Below are 14,021 nucleotides of genomic sequence, written 5' to 3'. Positions count from 1 at the left end.
TAGATAAATGCCGGGCGACGGTATTTTGACGAAAAGTGTGGCTATACTGCTTAGCTGACAGTCAAATGTGGAGGGATTGCGAGGCTTAAATGGGATGATAAACAGTGCGCCGAAAGGGGTAAGCCATCAAATAATGTCTAATAATGAGCTGTTTCATTATAATCCTGTATGGGTAATTAAGAGATTAATATGTCAATGCCGGCTCTGGCAGGTTCCTGCAGCCAGGAAGAGGGGGCTGTGTTTACCACAGTCCGTGTGCCACAATGCTCCGACAACAGCCTTCTTTCACACCAAATCTCATTTATATTGTACGGGGAAAGAAAGAGAGATGCTGTTATTCTTCTCCAAAAAACACACCACTAATGCTCTGGGGCACGATTTGTCATTGTTATTCAGTGCTCGCTCACCTACACTTAAAACATGATCCTTCTGGATTTTAATTAAGCACCGAGGTACCTCCCAGGGGGTTCTGGCTTGGCAAAGGAAACTACTTTGATTTATGTACTACTTTGTTGTTCCCGCTTGAAGCTTGCCCGTTATGAGAGGCCGCGGTGATGAATGAACGAACCAAACCGGGCAATTATTCTTGTTTGTTAATTAGTTCCCTTTAGGAATGCGATTCTTCGGGAAAATATCAATAACCACCGACAGTAAAGCCCGAACGTGAGCCGTCTGTTTACGTGTCGTCTGCCCGCCTCGCTGCAATCAAAACACGAACCGCTGATTATGTTCGGGAGTGAGTAATCGCGCTGTGGAGCTGGCTGCGTGTCGATACGCGCTCGGCTAAATTTGGTTGCGATTCACAGTTAAATCAACAACAAAAAAAGATGACGGGCATGTGCAGCAGTGGGATAATACTTCTATTCAGTAGCACAAATCGCTGCTTATACTCAAATCTAAATACGAGACCAATTTGAAGAACGCAGACTTTGTATTCATTGACAGTTGATGGCTTTTACATGACTATTTATTGGCAGACATGTCAGTTTAACACGATCCTTGAGCAGAATTGGACACATCTGTCAATTATCAGTGTACCTGTCAGATATAGTTGTCTGTTTTTAAAGCACATATGATGTAACGATCAGAAACATCAACGGACAAGGCAAAATGACAAACTTCCTGAAAAGCACAAGTACTACACAGTGACTGGTGAGAAGAAACGGGATAATAAGTGTATTCCAGGCGCTGTTCACGTGAACTCTAACATCCCCAGACGTCAGATATACTCGTCAGCCAAAGATAACACCGTTTCACTTCCTTCTACATAGGTATTACTTATTCAGTAATCGTATAGCGTGAACAGCTGCCAGTTTTTTCCAATATGAGACCTAAAGTATCGGCAGGAGTGTAATCCAGACTGCCCAGGTGTACAACATGCAGCTGTTTTTAATAACAGGCCACATGCCCTGCAATAACAGATGACAAATAATCACAAGTGATGTAATATCGCTCAATCATTTCTTTTTTTTCTTTCTTATGCAGTCCGGTTTCTAAGGCGCTGTAGCTGCTGATTGGGTTACAGCGTCGGGACCGAAGTTTCTTTCACTTTTTTATTCATTTAGTTTCCTCCGTCAGCTGATTGGTCTCGATGTAAAACCGCTCTCTCTCTCTCTCTGACAGCTTTATCTTTAGCCTGCTGTGCCGCAGATCCGCGCTGACAAATCAAAGCGGCAGCCGAGGACGCGTTACGTGACGGGAGTGAGAAAGTGGGAGATGCTCAGCCACCTCCGCGACACAGCGGTGGTTACAGACGCAGACGTCGTGCGAGGTCTGCTCTCCTAGACGCGTATCAGAAGCTAATGGAGTCCCGAAACCACAGGGGTGCCCGCGGGATCGCTACGGTTAGCTCGTGGAACTGGTGAAGGTCACCACTGCTGAGCTGAGCAGCCACAAGCCCTCATAAAACCATGCAGCGTATCATTATTTTCAAAGTGTTTCATTATGGACGGTTAACCTTGGCTAACTCCGACCTAACACTTTAATCAGCTGCCTGTAATGCCTTTGAAACAGTGTAATCATTCTGCTTCTCTCCTTGTTTATCAGCGGGACGGACACAAATGTAGAGGAGGAGAAAAAAAAAAAGACAGAGAGAGAGAGAGAGAGAGCTCCCTTTTCCCCTCGGCCGTGCAGGTATTTGAAAAGTTACACCGTGTGTAAGAACCTCCAAAGATGAGGAACTAGATCGGTTTCCTTGGAAGGAATGTCATTTGAAAGAATCGTCAGTCAGTGGCAGTCCAGGGAGGGGAACCCTGCCAACGCGGAGGCCTCACAGACCTTGATCTTGTTTCTACTTCTGCCATACCACGAGGAGACCGCACACTATGACCGCGTGCGAGAGTCGGCGAGCCAGCAGAAACACACACATCACAATAAACAAGGACATGCTGTGAATGAGCCCCTGCTTCAACTCCCTGAAAATATCAGAAGTCGGCTCAAGAATTTCATGGACCCCATTCACGATCCCGGTGGAGGTTTCAGGGACTGGACCTGTATTATGTGGCTGGAGCTTTTTTTTCTGAGGCCGTGTCCATTGTTCCTTTTGATCACGGGAACTGAATAAAAAACTAGACAGGATTCATGAATACTGCATGATTTCTCATCTCGCTGGAAATCTGACAGAAAGGATCCTCAAAGCGTTTTTCGGCAACATGTTGAGAGCTTTTGCACATTCAAATGAAGATGATTGTTGGGCAATTATAGCCAAAAGGGTGATGTAAGAGTGATGTAATGAGTCAACGGTGATTTTTCTTTCTCTTCGGGAACATCTTTCATTCTTCTTCCCCGCAGTCCTGGCAACTAAAGCATTAAAACATAAAATTTTATGGCGGCGTTCGGGCAACTCAGAGCTCTCGTTTGAGGGTTCAGGGGGAAGATTGTGATCTTGGTTCAATATTGAAATAGGTCAGGGCGTCCTGTCCCAAGGTTTGCACAGTCTGAACAAAAGGTCTTGGTGTAAAAAAATGTTAAAAATAGACAGAGAGAGACAAACCAACAGCCCGATTGTTGTTTAATTGCTTTGCAGAAGGCTCTAATCACATGACGTCTGTTCTCTGAGATGGATTCAAACACATTTAAATGAACAGGCATAAAGGGCAAACATATTCCTCCTCAGAACAGCTGCCTCATTCATCACAGCACAGCGAGCCAATCCTCCATCAGCGCGCCGCATTGAGATCCTGACATCACTCGAGCCGAGCATGAATTATAGTAAAACAAAGTATTCATGTCGGGGAATATTCTCTCAGTCTAATGCATTTATATAGAAGATCCAATCAAACTGTGGCACGGTGGGATGGCAGTTTTCCAATTCTAGGAGACTATTAAAGCTCATTTAGGGGGTGAAGTAGGTTTATAGGCTGCCGTCTCATTGCTGTGGCAGTAACCGCCACAAACAGACTTTATATTTGAGGAGCGTTTGACGACCACATCTCACTTGAGAATACTCAGCCGGCATGTAGCAGCATGGACAGAACAGTGAGCAAGACCGGTTATTTTACCTGTAAGAAGCAATTAAATCACCATATGTTCAGTATATTAGCTTTAAAGGGGCACTGTGTAGTTTCGGAGAAGATATTCTCCAAATGTGTTATATCTACAATGCTAATGAGGTGATACAAACTCGGAAGTATTTTTTTGTCAATAACTGAATAAACAAGCTGTTCTCAGGGGGAAAATAACACTGGTTGAAGATATAAAAAGGTGGCAGGGTCCGCCAAATATAAACAAAACAAAAACCGTATGAAACAAAGTTGCGCTTTAAGGTTAGTTTGTTTGTTCAGCCACGCAAACAAAGAGAGTCCGGCTAAAACGTCTGAGCTAAAACTTCAGAATTGCACCTTTAAGGTGACGCAACACGTTTTTTGTTTTACGCTTCAACAGGTTGTATTTTTATAATCAGTCTCCAGACCAGTTTGCTGCGACATGCCGTCTAGTTGACCGTTCAAATAAAACTTCTTTATTTACCCTCGCTGTTTAAGCTCTCTGCCCAACGGGTCCGAGGGATATTTGCACACCTGCTGCTATTGTCAGGCCTTTTAGTGCAACCTGGTAACACGCTGCATTATGGGAATGTGTGATGTAGCTGGGGAGGGAGGGAGGGAGGGGTGAGAAGGGGCTGGATTAATCACGCTGCGTAACATGTAATACTACACGCACCTGCCGCCCGGTACGAGGATAATGAGGAAGAAAGTTACAGTCAGCCGGTGATACATCAACACAGCGGAGCGGTGACTAATATTTCTGAGTGGGCTGCTTTCAGTTTGGACGGTCACAGCTAAATTAGAGGACAGAAAAGGAAAATCCCACGCACGGACAATAATTCTTGTTCGGCTGACAGGATTAATTAACGTGCTGCAGGAACAACATCTAAATATCGAAAAAATGTGATATCCTGCGTTTGGCACGACTGCAAGCCGACGCATGAGTGAACCGTGAACAGCTGCAAGAAATGAGTGTAATATACAGAGATAGAAGCGCTGAGTTCGACTTGTCCAGCCCGGGAAATATTACCCACAACTGTGAGAGACATTCGTCAGTGGCCTGTGCTCCTTGAAAAGAGCTTAGGAGAACGGAGGGGGGGGGGGGGGGGGGGGGGGGTTTAAGTCGAGCATGTCAAGTTAAAAGGGAAACAGCTGAATGTTTTGATGCAGCCTGTGAGCCCATTAAGAGAATTGGACATCAGATCTATGAAACATGGAATGGCTGCCTCTCTGGAAAAGCTTTAAAAAATGAATGTGTCTTAACAGCGAGGCTAACCACCAAAGGGACACAACACTTATTGAATCAGCCAACCAGAAGTGATTGACTGGTCCTTTTGAAAACTGCTTAATTCACTGTAAAAGCAGTTTTCTTCCTGAGGAACGGAGAGTTGTTTTTTTTTTTCCCCCCCTTTTCCTTTTAATAAGTCAGAGAAGGTTGAGGCTGTCGGAGATGTAGCGAGCCAAAACCAGTTTATCATGGCGGAAAAATATCGGGTCTGAGAGGAAAGGGGGACCGCAGTATGACTTGACACGCAGTATGTATGAGAAGACGACTTCAAACGCCTTTAGGTTAATTTAAACTTTGACCTTACACGATAAACTAACCCAAACAGGACATTTAGCATTGTTCCTGTCAGTGATATATATACACACACAGCTTAGCAAAACTCTAGGAACTGAAGTGCTTCAGGTGCTTGACTCGAGCTGAATCTCTTAAGATCATCAAACCCTAAAACTAAAACTCAACCCCCGCGCTGACCTCGGCGGTGTAATCTTCTCCTCTTCTCCGGGGAGTGCAGATAAGGTTAACAACTTTCTCAAAGAGGAGTCCAGTCGCAGCGTGTGAACTATGACTCGGAGACGGCTTCGCTTTTGTAGCTTTTCACGCATCTACTTGCAAAAAAAACACCAAAAAAACCCCAAAACATTCCAGTTTAAATAGGTTTGTGTAGTGTGTAGTGTGGTTGGCTTTTATACTATGGATGGTTCAATCTGCATCAAAACAAATGAAACGTTTAAATTACCACTGTCATGATTCATTTGCATTGTAATGACGCGTCAAATAATGAGATGTTTTAGAGAAAAGTTGAAACAAGGCAAGGAGCAATTTTCATCGGAGCACTCATCGCATTCCAGACTCTCTGGTGTGTATCTGATGATCAGAAATTGGCAATAAAATAGTTATTAAAAGCAATCAGAAGAGAAGAACTAATGTTCCTTTACAGGATATTATAATTAAATATACACAAACACTATACGCGACTACGACTGAACAGAAACCATCGCCTCTGTGATGACTTTGGGTGTCAAAATAAAACAGCTTCTCCTCAGGCATTTCCGTGGGTTTTGATGGATGGCGTAGTGATGTTGTGCACATGATCAAAATCCAATAACAAATGCGGCTCTCTTGCGGATTCATCCTCTTTGTATCACTGAAAGAGACGTCTTTGAAACAGCCGTGTAGCTGCAAATAGTCCAGAGAAGGGAAGGTTGTATGTGTTCAGCTCAGCGGCGCTGCCAGGGCTGAAGCTCAAGGAGGAACATGGAATGATGCTCACATTGTCGGAACTGTGTAAAGCGTGTCGACACGCAAGCATATGTTATTATGTACATATTATACATGAGCTCCAGTCTGTACCTGGTAATGAGATCTCAACCCTAACTCGGTACAACAAGATGTTTCGTCTACAGCCGTGTCAGAAGGGCCCGTGATGCACAGCGAGTCCACAACCCACAAGGTAAAAAAACAACTTTAGGACACAAACTTAATACGTTTACTAGCAAACACGTTGACTAGAAATACTGAAAAGTGGGGTTTGATTTCATGAACACAGAGGCATTATAACTCAAAGTCAGAAAACAGGGCCCGCGATGCACAGCGAGTCCACAACCCACCACTTAAAAACAACTTAAGGACACGAGGTCTCGCCTAAATGAACCCCGCCGAGTAATGTATGGGGAGATGTAATGAAGTGGATTTATGAGCGGCGATGGCAGCATCACAGAAGGTCTTTTTACGAGCGCTGATCTGGGTAATGGTCTATGTCTGTCCAAGATTTCGGAGCCTTTGTCGCAGCCACCTCGTAAACAAAACCCACAGGTTCGGACTTATTCGTCCAGATGATCAGATTTATACCACCAACGTAGAAGCAAATTCAGAAAAGAGGGGCGGGGGGGGGGGGCGCCGTACGTCAACGCCTCAATGTGATCAACAACAAGAAGAAAAAGATAGTGACGGCTGCGATGATGTGGCGCCACAGGAATCAGAAACCGTCAGGCTCACGGTTTAATACGAGACCGTTGCAGCTCTCTAAAGAGGCAATCACTGCAAACCCTTGAGAAGTCTGTTTTCATTAACATTTATAGAGTTTCCACCACTCTGTCTCTTACTGCCAACGCGTCGGCGAGGGATCATCGCACCTATCCTCGGCAGAAGACGTGTAAAGACATCGCAGGCGAAGCGGACGTTAACATCTGCCCCTCGGTGCGGACGACGTGGCGGCGCGGCCAGTCGTTCTCACGGGCGGCGGGCGAAAACTCCAAAGTGCAGCGCGTCGTCTTTCGGAGCAGGCGGGGACCTAAAAATAACGCTTCTCTAATCTCGGTGGGAAAATTAGGTGTTTAATAAATCTGTTTGAACTACATCTCCCGACAAGCCACGATTAAAAGACTCGGCGAAAGAAAAAAAAACTAAAAACGAACCACATCAGCTACATTCACAACGTTTAACGCGCACCTTGAAGTCACATCCATCAACTGCTGAGGCTGACAAAGCAGACGGCCCTGTGAGGTTACACCCCAACCTCCCCCCAACACACACACACACATTTAAAGCTGTGTTTGGATATGTTTAGAATGTGTGTGATGAAATGGCACCAGCTGTGTACACTGGAGAGATGCACAAGGCCCCCTGGTTGAGCAGAGCGTTAACCCCTTCCCTCCCCGTTTGAAGCAGCAGAGACAGCAAAGACAAAAGAGGCAACACAATCAGAGGTTATTGCCCCGGGGGAGGGGGAGGTTGTTGCTGTAGAAGTACAGTAATTCACTAAAAAGTTCCTTCCCTTGGTTCTTTAAATCTTTATTGGTTTTTTTTTTTAAGTTTCCTTACATATGCACGGGGTCAGTAGGGCCCAGATGAACCGTGAGCTGGCTCCTGTGGCACCTCGACTACACTTTACAGGCTCAATAAAGTCCACTATTAATTGCAGCTGCAGCCCGTCATCGTCATGTCAACTCTTACAGTCTGAACACGTCCTACTCCACAGTCTTTCATAGCATAGTTGAGAGGATATAATACAAAGTAAATAAACTCTCAGGGGGTGCTTTATCTGCGTTCAGATTTTAAAAGAAAAAGGAACACAGAATGTGTGCAGCACTTGGAGGATTTGTCTTCTTATTATGAAGGACTGAAAGTTGTAATTGCTTCAATTCAAGGCTGGAGGTGGTTTGAGTCTGACAACACACGCTGGTTAGCATGGTAACAGGAAGTGCGGTTTAATAAGTTACCAGACACACCTCGTCGGGAACACAACAGAAGAGCAATCGGTTTCCAACACAACCGATGAAACTGTGCGCCTTTTGTTTTAATGAAAAGGTCAGTCGGTCATAATTACAACCGCGATCCGAACACAACACGAGCAGTTTTCCACAACAGCACTAAAAGTAAAGTTGGTTCCCTCCCTGATGAGTTGGGCTGTGTGCATCCTGTGACCTGCAGCTCTCGTATCATAAATACAAAATCTTATTCTGCGGACACATTTTTGATGCATGAATTTTCGAATCTGGTTCGGGAATGGCGAACTACCAATCGCAAGTAAATACACTGGAAGGCTACTGTACAAAAGAACTACAGACTGACAATGAGAAATAATGGCTTTGATTTCATGAACATCAGAGAAATAACTTACCACAAAAGTTGCACCTTCCCTGACATCAGAACTCAAGTCATCCCACAGAACGACTTGAGTTTGCACCTTTTCAATCTGCAGTACGTGCTGTTTGTCTACAGCGCCAATAAAATACTCTGATGTATGTTCAGTTCCAGACTACAAAGAATTATGACGTCTCAGTGGTGCTGGTATTAGTTCTGCAAATAAACCTCGAGTGTTAGCACCAGTGCAGGTGAAGAGTTTTGTATTAACATCTGTTGGTAATTTCAGCCTGCCTGCGCCTGGAGGTAATGAAAGCCCACATTAACTGGATACTGTATCTGAACATTATTAAACCTTAAGAGAAAGAAAAAATGGACCAGATGGCCATAAATATGGGCATAACACTGGGTCCCTTTAATGAAACCCTTAAAGTCAATTACATTTGACTTTTACAAATAAAAAAATAAATAAAAAAAATCCAAATCCAAACTGCTGCTGGTCTTTGGTTGGTGTCGTGAACGTAAAACACGTTACTTTAATTCTCCTGCAGCACCAAAACTGGACAAATGACAACTTGATGCGCACATTTGTTGGATTATTTACAGTTTTCCAAACTTTTAAAAGGCAGAACACGCATTTTAAAGACTACAACCAGGTGTTTTTCTTAAAAGGAGAGCCGGTGAACTAAGAGTCGTTATCACAGATGCATTGAAAAACAATGCACCCTGAAGTAACAACCAATCAATGACAAAACTAGAGGGGCCCCGGCGCGTTCGCCCTTGAGCACAGCTGATCCGTGTTCGACCTCAAGTCAAGGTAGTTTAGGAGAAACGGACCCCTCTGTGACAGCCCCGTCGCCCCCCCACGCCAACGCTCCACGTTTAAAAGACTCGCAGAAACAAACCTCAGCGGAGAGAGTGCTGATCCAGAGTCTGTGTTTAATTTCTGCGAGAATTACGGCGAGTGATTCTTCTTGCTACATTTACTTTATGAGCATTATTCAGCTGTGTGAAGTTTTGGGGCATGTTTCTCTTCGGCACCGCTAAGTTTCTCCTTCATCTCGGAGCCAAAAAAGAACCAGGGCGGCTTCATTAGTCATGACTGCACTACCTAATTAAGTTTGTGCCACTCGTTTGGATCTTTCTGTAAAATTAAAAAGAAAAAGAAACTGTGATGTGTCAAAGTGCCTCTGGGCCGCTCTGTCTCTGTTGTCGTTAAAATTCAACATTTCCCGTGCCAGCGTTTTGAGACGGTATTGCCTGCGATTTCAAAATACAAGAAAAAGAAATCTGTGAATCCACTGAAAGTTTTTTTTATCAAAAAAGGTGCTGTGACAGCTTATAAATAGATTAAAAGAAGTGATGCTTCAGTTCTGTGCGACTTGTGAGAGCGCCACGTCTTCTTGGGATGACAAATCGCTCGGCACCGCGCTACCTTTCAGCGTGCCGATCCAAATAAACTGGGGAGGATTATTTGAAAGATGCCTGCAAAAGAGCCTATTTGTTCGCCATGGAAAGGCATTGTAATTAGCATGAAATGCATGCTTTGTACTCTCCCTCTCTCTCTCTCTCTAACGTAACGGGTGGAGATACTGGATAAGCACCTTCTCGCCACCCTCCCTCCCTCCCTCTCGCTAACTCGCTCGCTGCCTCCTTTCGCATTGTGGCCAATTACTGTTACAGATGGAAAATTTCACTTGACCTGGGGAATTTACGAGCAGGAATAAAAGAAAGAAGGAAGAAAAAAAAAAAAAGACGTGCTCGAACTCTTACGCCGATTCAAAGCAACGCAGTTAAAACATTTCTCGGGGCTGATGAAGACATGATGAAATTGGGCACATATGACAACTTGGCCACATGACAAAAGAGCTGATGAAACAGCGAGACAAACCTGGTAACTGTTTTTGAGCAGCATCAGATTTGCGAAAAAAAAAAAAAAAAAGAAAAAAGGGGGGCAAACAGAGAGCTTGCACTACAGGGCTGAATAATTTGGGTGGGGGTTGTGTGAGTGAGTGAGAGAGAGGGGAGGGGAGGGTGAGGGGATGCAGGGGGGGGGGGGGGGGGGGGAGAGGCCACCATTGTTTAAACTTTATCAAAACAGCACGGCTGCAGTTGTGTCACCGGTCCGTCACAAAGATGTTCCCCCCCCCTTCAGAGTCGAGCTCCTGAAGGATCACAGGCTCGAATAGCTGGAGTGTTACATCACTGACAAACCGTCGCTAACTATCATCTGTGTTTTACATAACCTCTGCCCCCTTCGTTTCGAGAGCTAATAAAACTTGTAATGCCTCAGCAATGTTCCCCCCTTTTTCACAACCCAGGAGCCGGGGCCTGCTCCAGTACAGATGTGGGGAGGAGAATATAAAAAAAAAAACAGCTTGTGAACAACACAGAAGAAAAAAAGCTGCTGTGTTTGTGTGACAGCACGAGTGGGGTCAAAGATAAAACGCACAACACAGAGACAAACGCTGACAACGAATCCACGCCGAGGAGACTTAAGGCGTGCATGTTTTTGTGCGTGAAGTTCGAGAATTGCTCATCAGCATCAGAGTTCACCTCCCAGCGCTTAAAGGGGCTCCTCTTTAAAAAAAAAAGTTGTGATGTGACACAGCAGCTCGTCCAACACGCCATGTTGTGTTCTTCCTGCAGACACGGCTGCATCATGAAACAGGAGCAAGAGTTTGTCTGACACACTGGGATCTCAGCCACCCATCATGATACTGTAGAGTGTGCGTGTGCGTGTGTGTGTGATGTGCTGATATCAAGGATCCATCACTGATTGTTTAGGATGAACAGTGTACACCGTGCAGCCCAACAGCGCCCATTGATGACTGTGGATCACATCACTCCGGTGAGAGTTCAGCAGCGCAGCTTTCGAGCCTCTGGACAGAAAAAGTAACTACACCTGCTGTCTCCTGATTTAATTCCCATTACTAATACACAACAACAAAGTTCCAGGCAGGCAGGCAGTCAAGGGGAGGGAGGGTTAATTAAAGCAACTCTAGAGAGGCAGTAATGAGCACCGGGGAGGGCAACTACGAGAACGAACATGCAGTTTTAATTCTCTTTACCTTGTTGAAGTTGTAGTAGCCCAAACAGTGGGCGAAATCCAGGTTCGGCGGTTCCCCTGGAATAGAATTCCCACCAGCAGACGGATAAAACCTTACATCCATGGTGCGTGTTGTGTGATAGAGAGATACGGAGAGGGAGAGAAGGAGCCGCGCAGCTGCTCTGCCCGGAGATCAGTGCGTTTTTTTCCGCCGTTTACAAATCCAAAAGCGCACGGAGAAGAGAGGCGGAGAGCTGACCCGAGCTTTCTTTCAGTCGGGGGGCTGAGTGAGAGGACTGCGGTGAGCGGACACACAAACACACACACACACACAAACAAAAAAAAAAAAAAAGAAAGGCTTCGGGTAAAAGTTTTGGTATTCCTCTCCTACACCTGGATCAGCCGCTTCATTTCTGAGGTTGGACCGAGCCGAGTGCGCTGTCCCTGTGAGAGCCCAGGCATTCACACACAGCTGCTGCCGCCGCCGCCGCTGTATACAAAGAAGCCACGAGACCGGCGACTGAGCCTGAGCGTGGGTCCACCTCCTTTTCTCCTCCCGCTTCACATGCGGGAACACGGCAACATGTACAAAACTGCAATACAAAATAAAACAAAGTGGCGGAACGGCGAAGAAGTCCGCGCGTCAGAGCGCAGCGCGCACCCAGGGTTCGTGTCCGCGTCCCTCCTTCGCGTCTCCTCGAGAGAAGTTTATTCTTTTTTTTTTTTTCTTTTTTTTAAATTCTCCACCAACTTTTTCCAGAAAAGAAACTAGCGGGTGAAGCAGTTTGAGTAAGAAGCAGCCAGCGGAGCCATCTGCTGAGAGAAAAAAAAGCACAGGGCGATCGGAGGAGGGTTTGTAGAGGAAGGAAGAAGAAAAAAAAAGACCCAAAACAAACAAGCAGAACGCAACAGTCCACAGATGGTGCAATTAGTGGATGTGATGTAGTACACCGGGTGTACGAGTCCAGCCCTCGGCTCTGCCTGTCGTAGTGATGAACAAGGCGAAATGTGTGAACAAGCCAGCCACTCCCCAAACACAGCAGGCCACTCCCATGCAAACACCGCAGTTAAGCTCCATGTGACATGTTGAAATATGATCGTCAATTACAATTACAGGAGGCTCGTTTTCATGTTTGGGTTTTTTTAAATAATCGTATGTGTCATATTAACCCCTTTAAAGTTCCACAGCTGCATCTCTGTGTTGGTTTCGGTGGCACTAAAAGTGAAGCCTGTCGATGTTAAAGGTGCATTATGTAGTTTCTGAGGAAGAAAAGTGGAGACACGTGTTCACTGACTGAACAAACACAAATTCGTACTGTTTTACTTTGTTTACATGTGGCGGACCCTGCCACATTTCTAGCTTCAAACAGTGTTTTCCTCTGAGAACAACTTGTGTATTCAGTAATGGGACATAAAAAGTATATTCCTGATTTTGTATTATTGTAATTGTAATTATTAAAATCAATATCACCTAAACTAGACAATGGCCCCTTTAATGGCTGACAGTTACTCCCGTGTCTTTTGCCTCGTGACTTATTACACATACTGTGAAAGTTTATACACACAGAAGTGTGACTTTACATTTTAATTCCTTTTCCACTCAGGTCATCGATGGAGCCATTTCCAGAAAATGCCATCTTTTGAATTTCATAGTGTTTGATCTGTCTTTTATTCTGAAAATCTCATCTGGCTTTATTCACATTTCACCACTGGAATAATGTTTTCTTTCATGTTTGTTCACCCACTCTTGCCCTCAGTAAGAACTGTCTGACGCCAGTTTTCTTAGTGGCCAAATCGTGTAATTACATCATAACGTGATGCACTTCAGCCCAAGAAGACTTATCCGTAAGTTTACATCGTGAAAGAAGCGTCTGTAAAACGGTGGATTGTTTTTTTAGCATTGTAAATAAGGGGAAAAACCAATTAGCTAGCTAGTGTTTAATTATTGCTTGCTGTTCTTCTTTCTTCCTGCTAAACTTCACTGAGGTCTTGTCTTCCCTTTGGCCTCGTCATCTATCTTCAGCATCAGCTACCCTTCCTCTTTTATTTGCGGTATTTATGATTTCACTGGTCGCACAACACTGTTCTCTACAGTAGAACAGTGTAATCGTTCAGATGCACTTCATTCAGCTCTTCGTTTAAAATACGATTTGTTAAGTTATCGCATACTTGTGTTCAGATTGCAGGGACTTTCTGACCATCAAGTTCAACCACAGCCCAGATCTCCTCTGGAATAATGTTCAGATGCAATAATAATGGTCAATTTAGTAATAGTGAAAAAATGAGGGAGAAAAGAAAAATATTGTGTGAGAAAGTAGCCTACTTTGGCTAATGAGAGGGGCGGAGGTTGTAGCACTGGGGAAACAATACACCCTGTGTAGCTGCCCTGACTCTAGTACATCAAACTATTTTTTTTTTTAACATTCAATGATCTCATGCGTCTGGTTTATCGGTCCTTTGACAAAAAATGCAATTAGTATGTTTGACAGTGTCTTAGAAGAAAATCCCTGACAATCCCAAAGTGCACTTGTTTGGGTTTTATAATCCAGATAATAAATGTTTCATCAAGTGTAGGCAAGAAATAATCAATGAAATGTAACTTTATCATTGTGTTTGATGA

General features: G+C 44.6%; 1 protein-coding gene across 1 annotated transcript in view; it reads right to left on the bottom strand.

The window, feature by feature from the left end:
* Positions 1 to 12,420, bottom strand: part of tox3 (TOX high mobility group box family member 3) — a 42,709-nt gene extending 30,289 nt beyond the window's left edge. Inside the window, exon 1 of the mRNA XM_030415436.1 lies at positions 11,424 to 12,420. Within this exon, the coding sequence (XP_030271296.1) occupies positions 11,424 to 11,525 (102 nt within the window). The 5' untranslated portion in view covers positions 11,526 to 12,420. The remainder of the gene's footprint in view (positions 1 to 11,423) is intronic.
* Between the last annotated feature and the right edge of the window lie 1,601 nt (positions 12,421 to 14,021).

This window comes from Sparus aurata, chromosome 4, assembly GCF_900880675.1.
Source record: "Sparus aurata chromosome 4, fSpaAur1.1, whole genome shotgun sequence".
Lineage (NCBI taxonomy): Eukaryota > Metazoa > Chordata > Actinopteri > Spariformes > Sparidae > Sparus > Sparus aurata.
The sequence above is the reverse complement of the archived record's forward strand: the minus strand, read 5'-3'. Positions and strand labels throughout refer to the sequence as shown.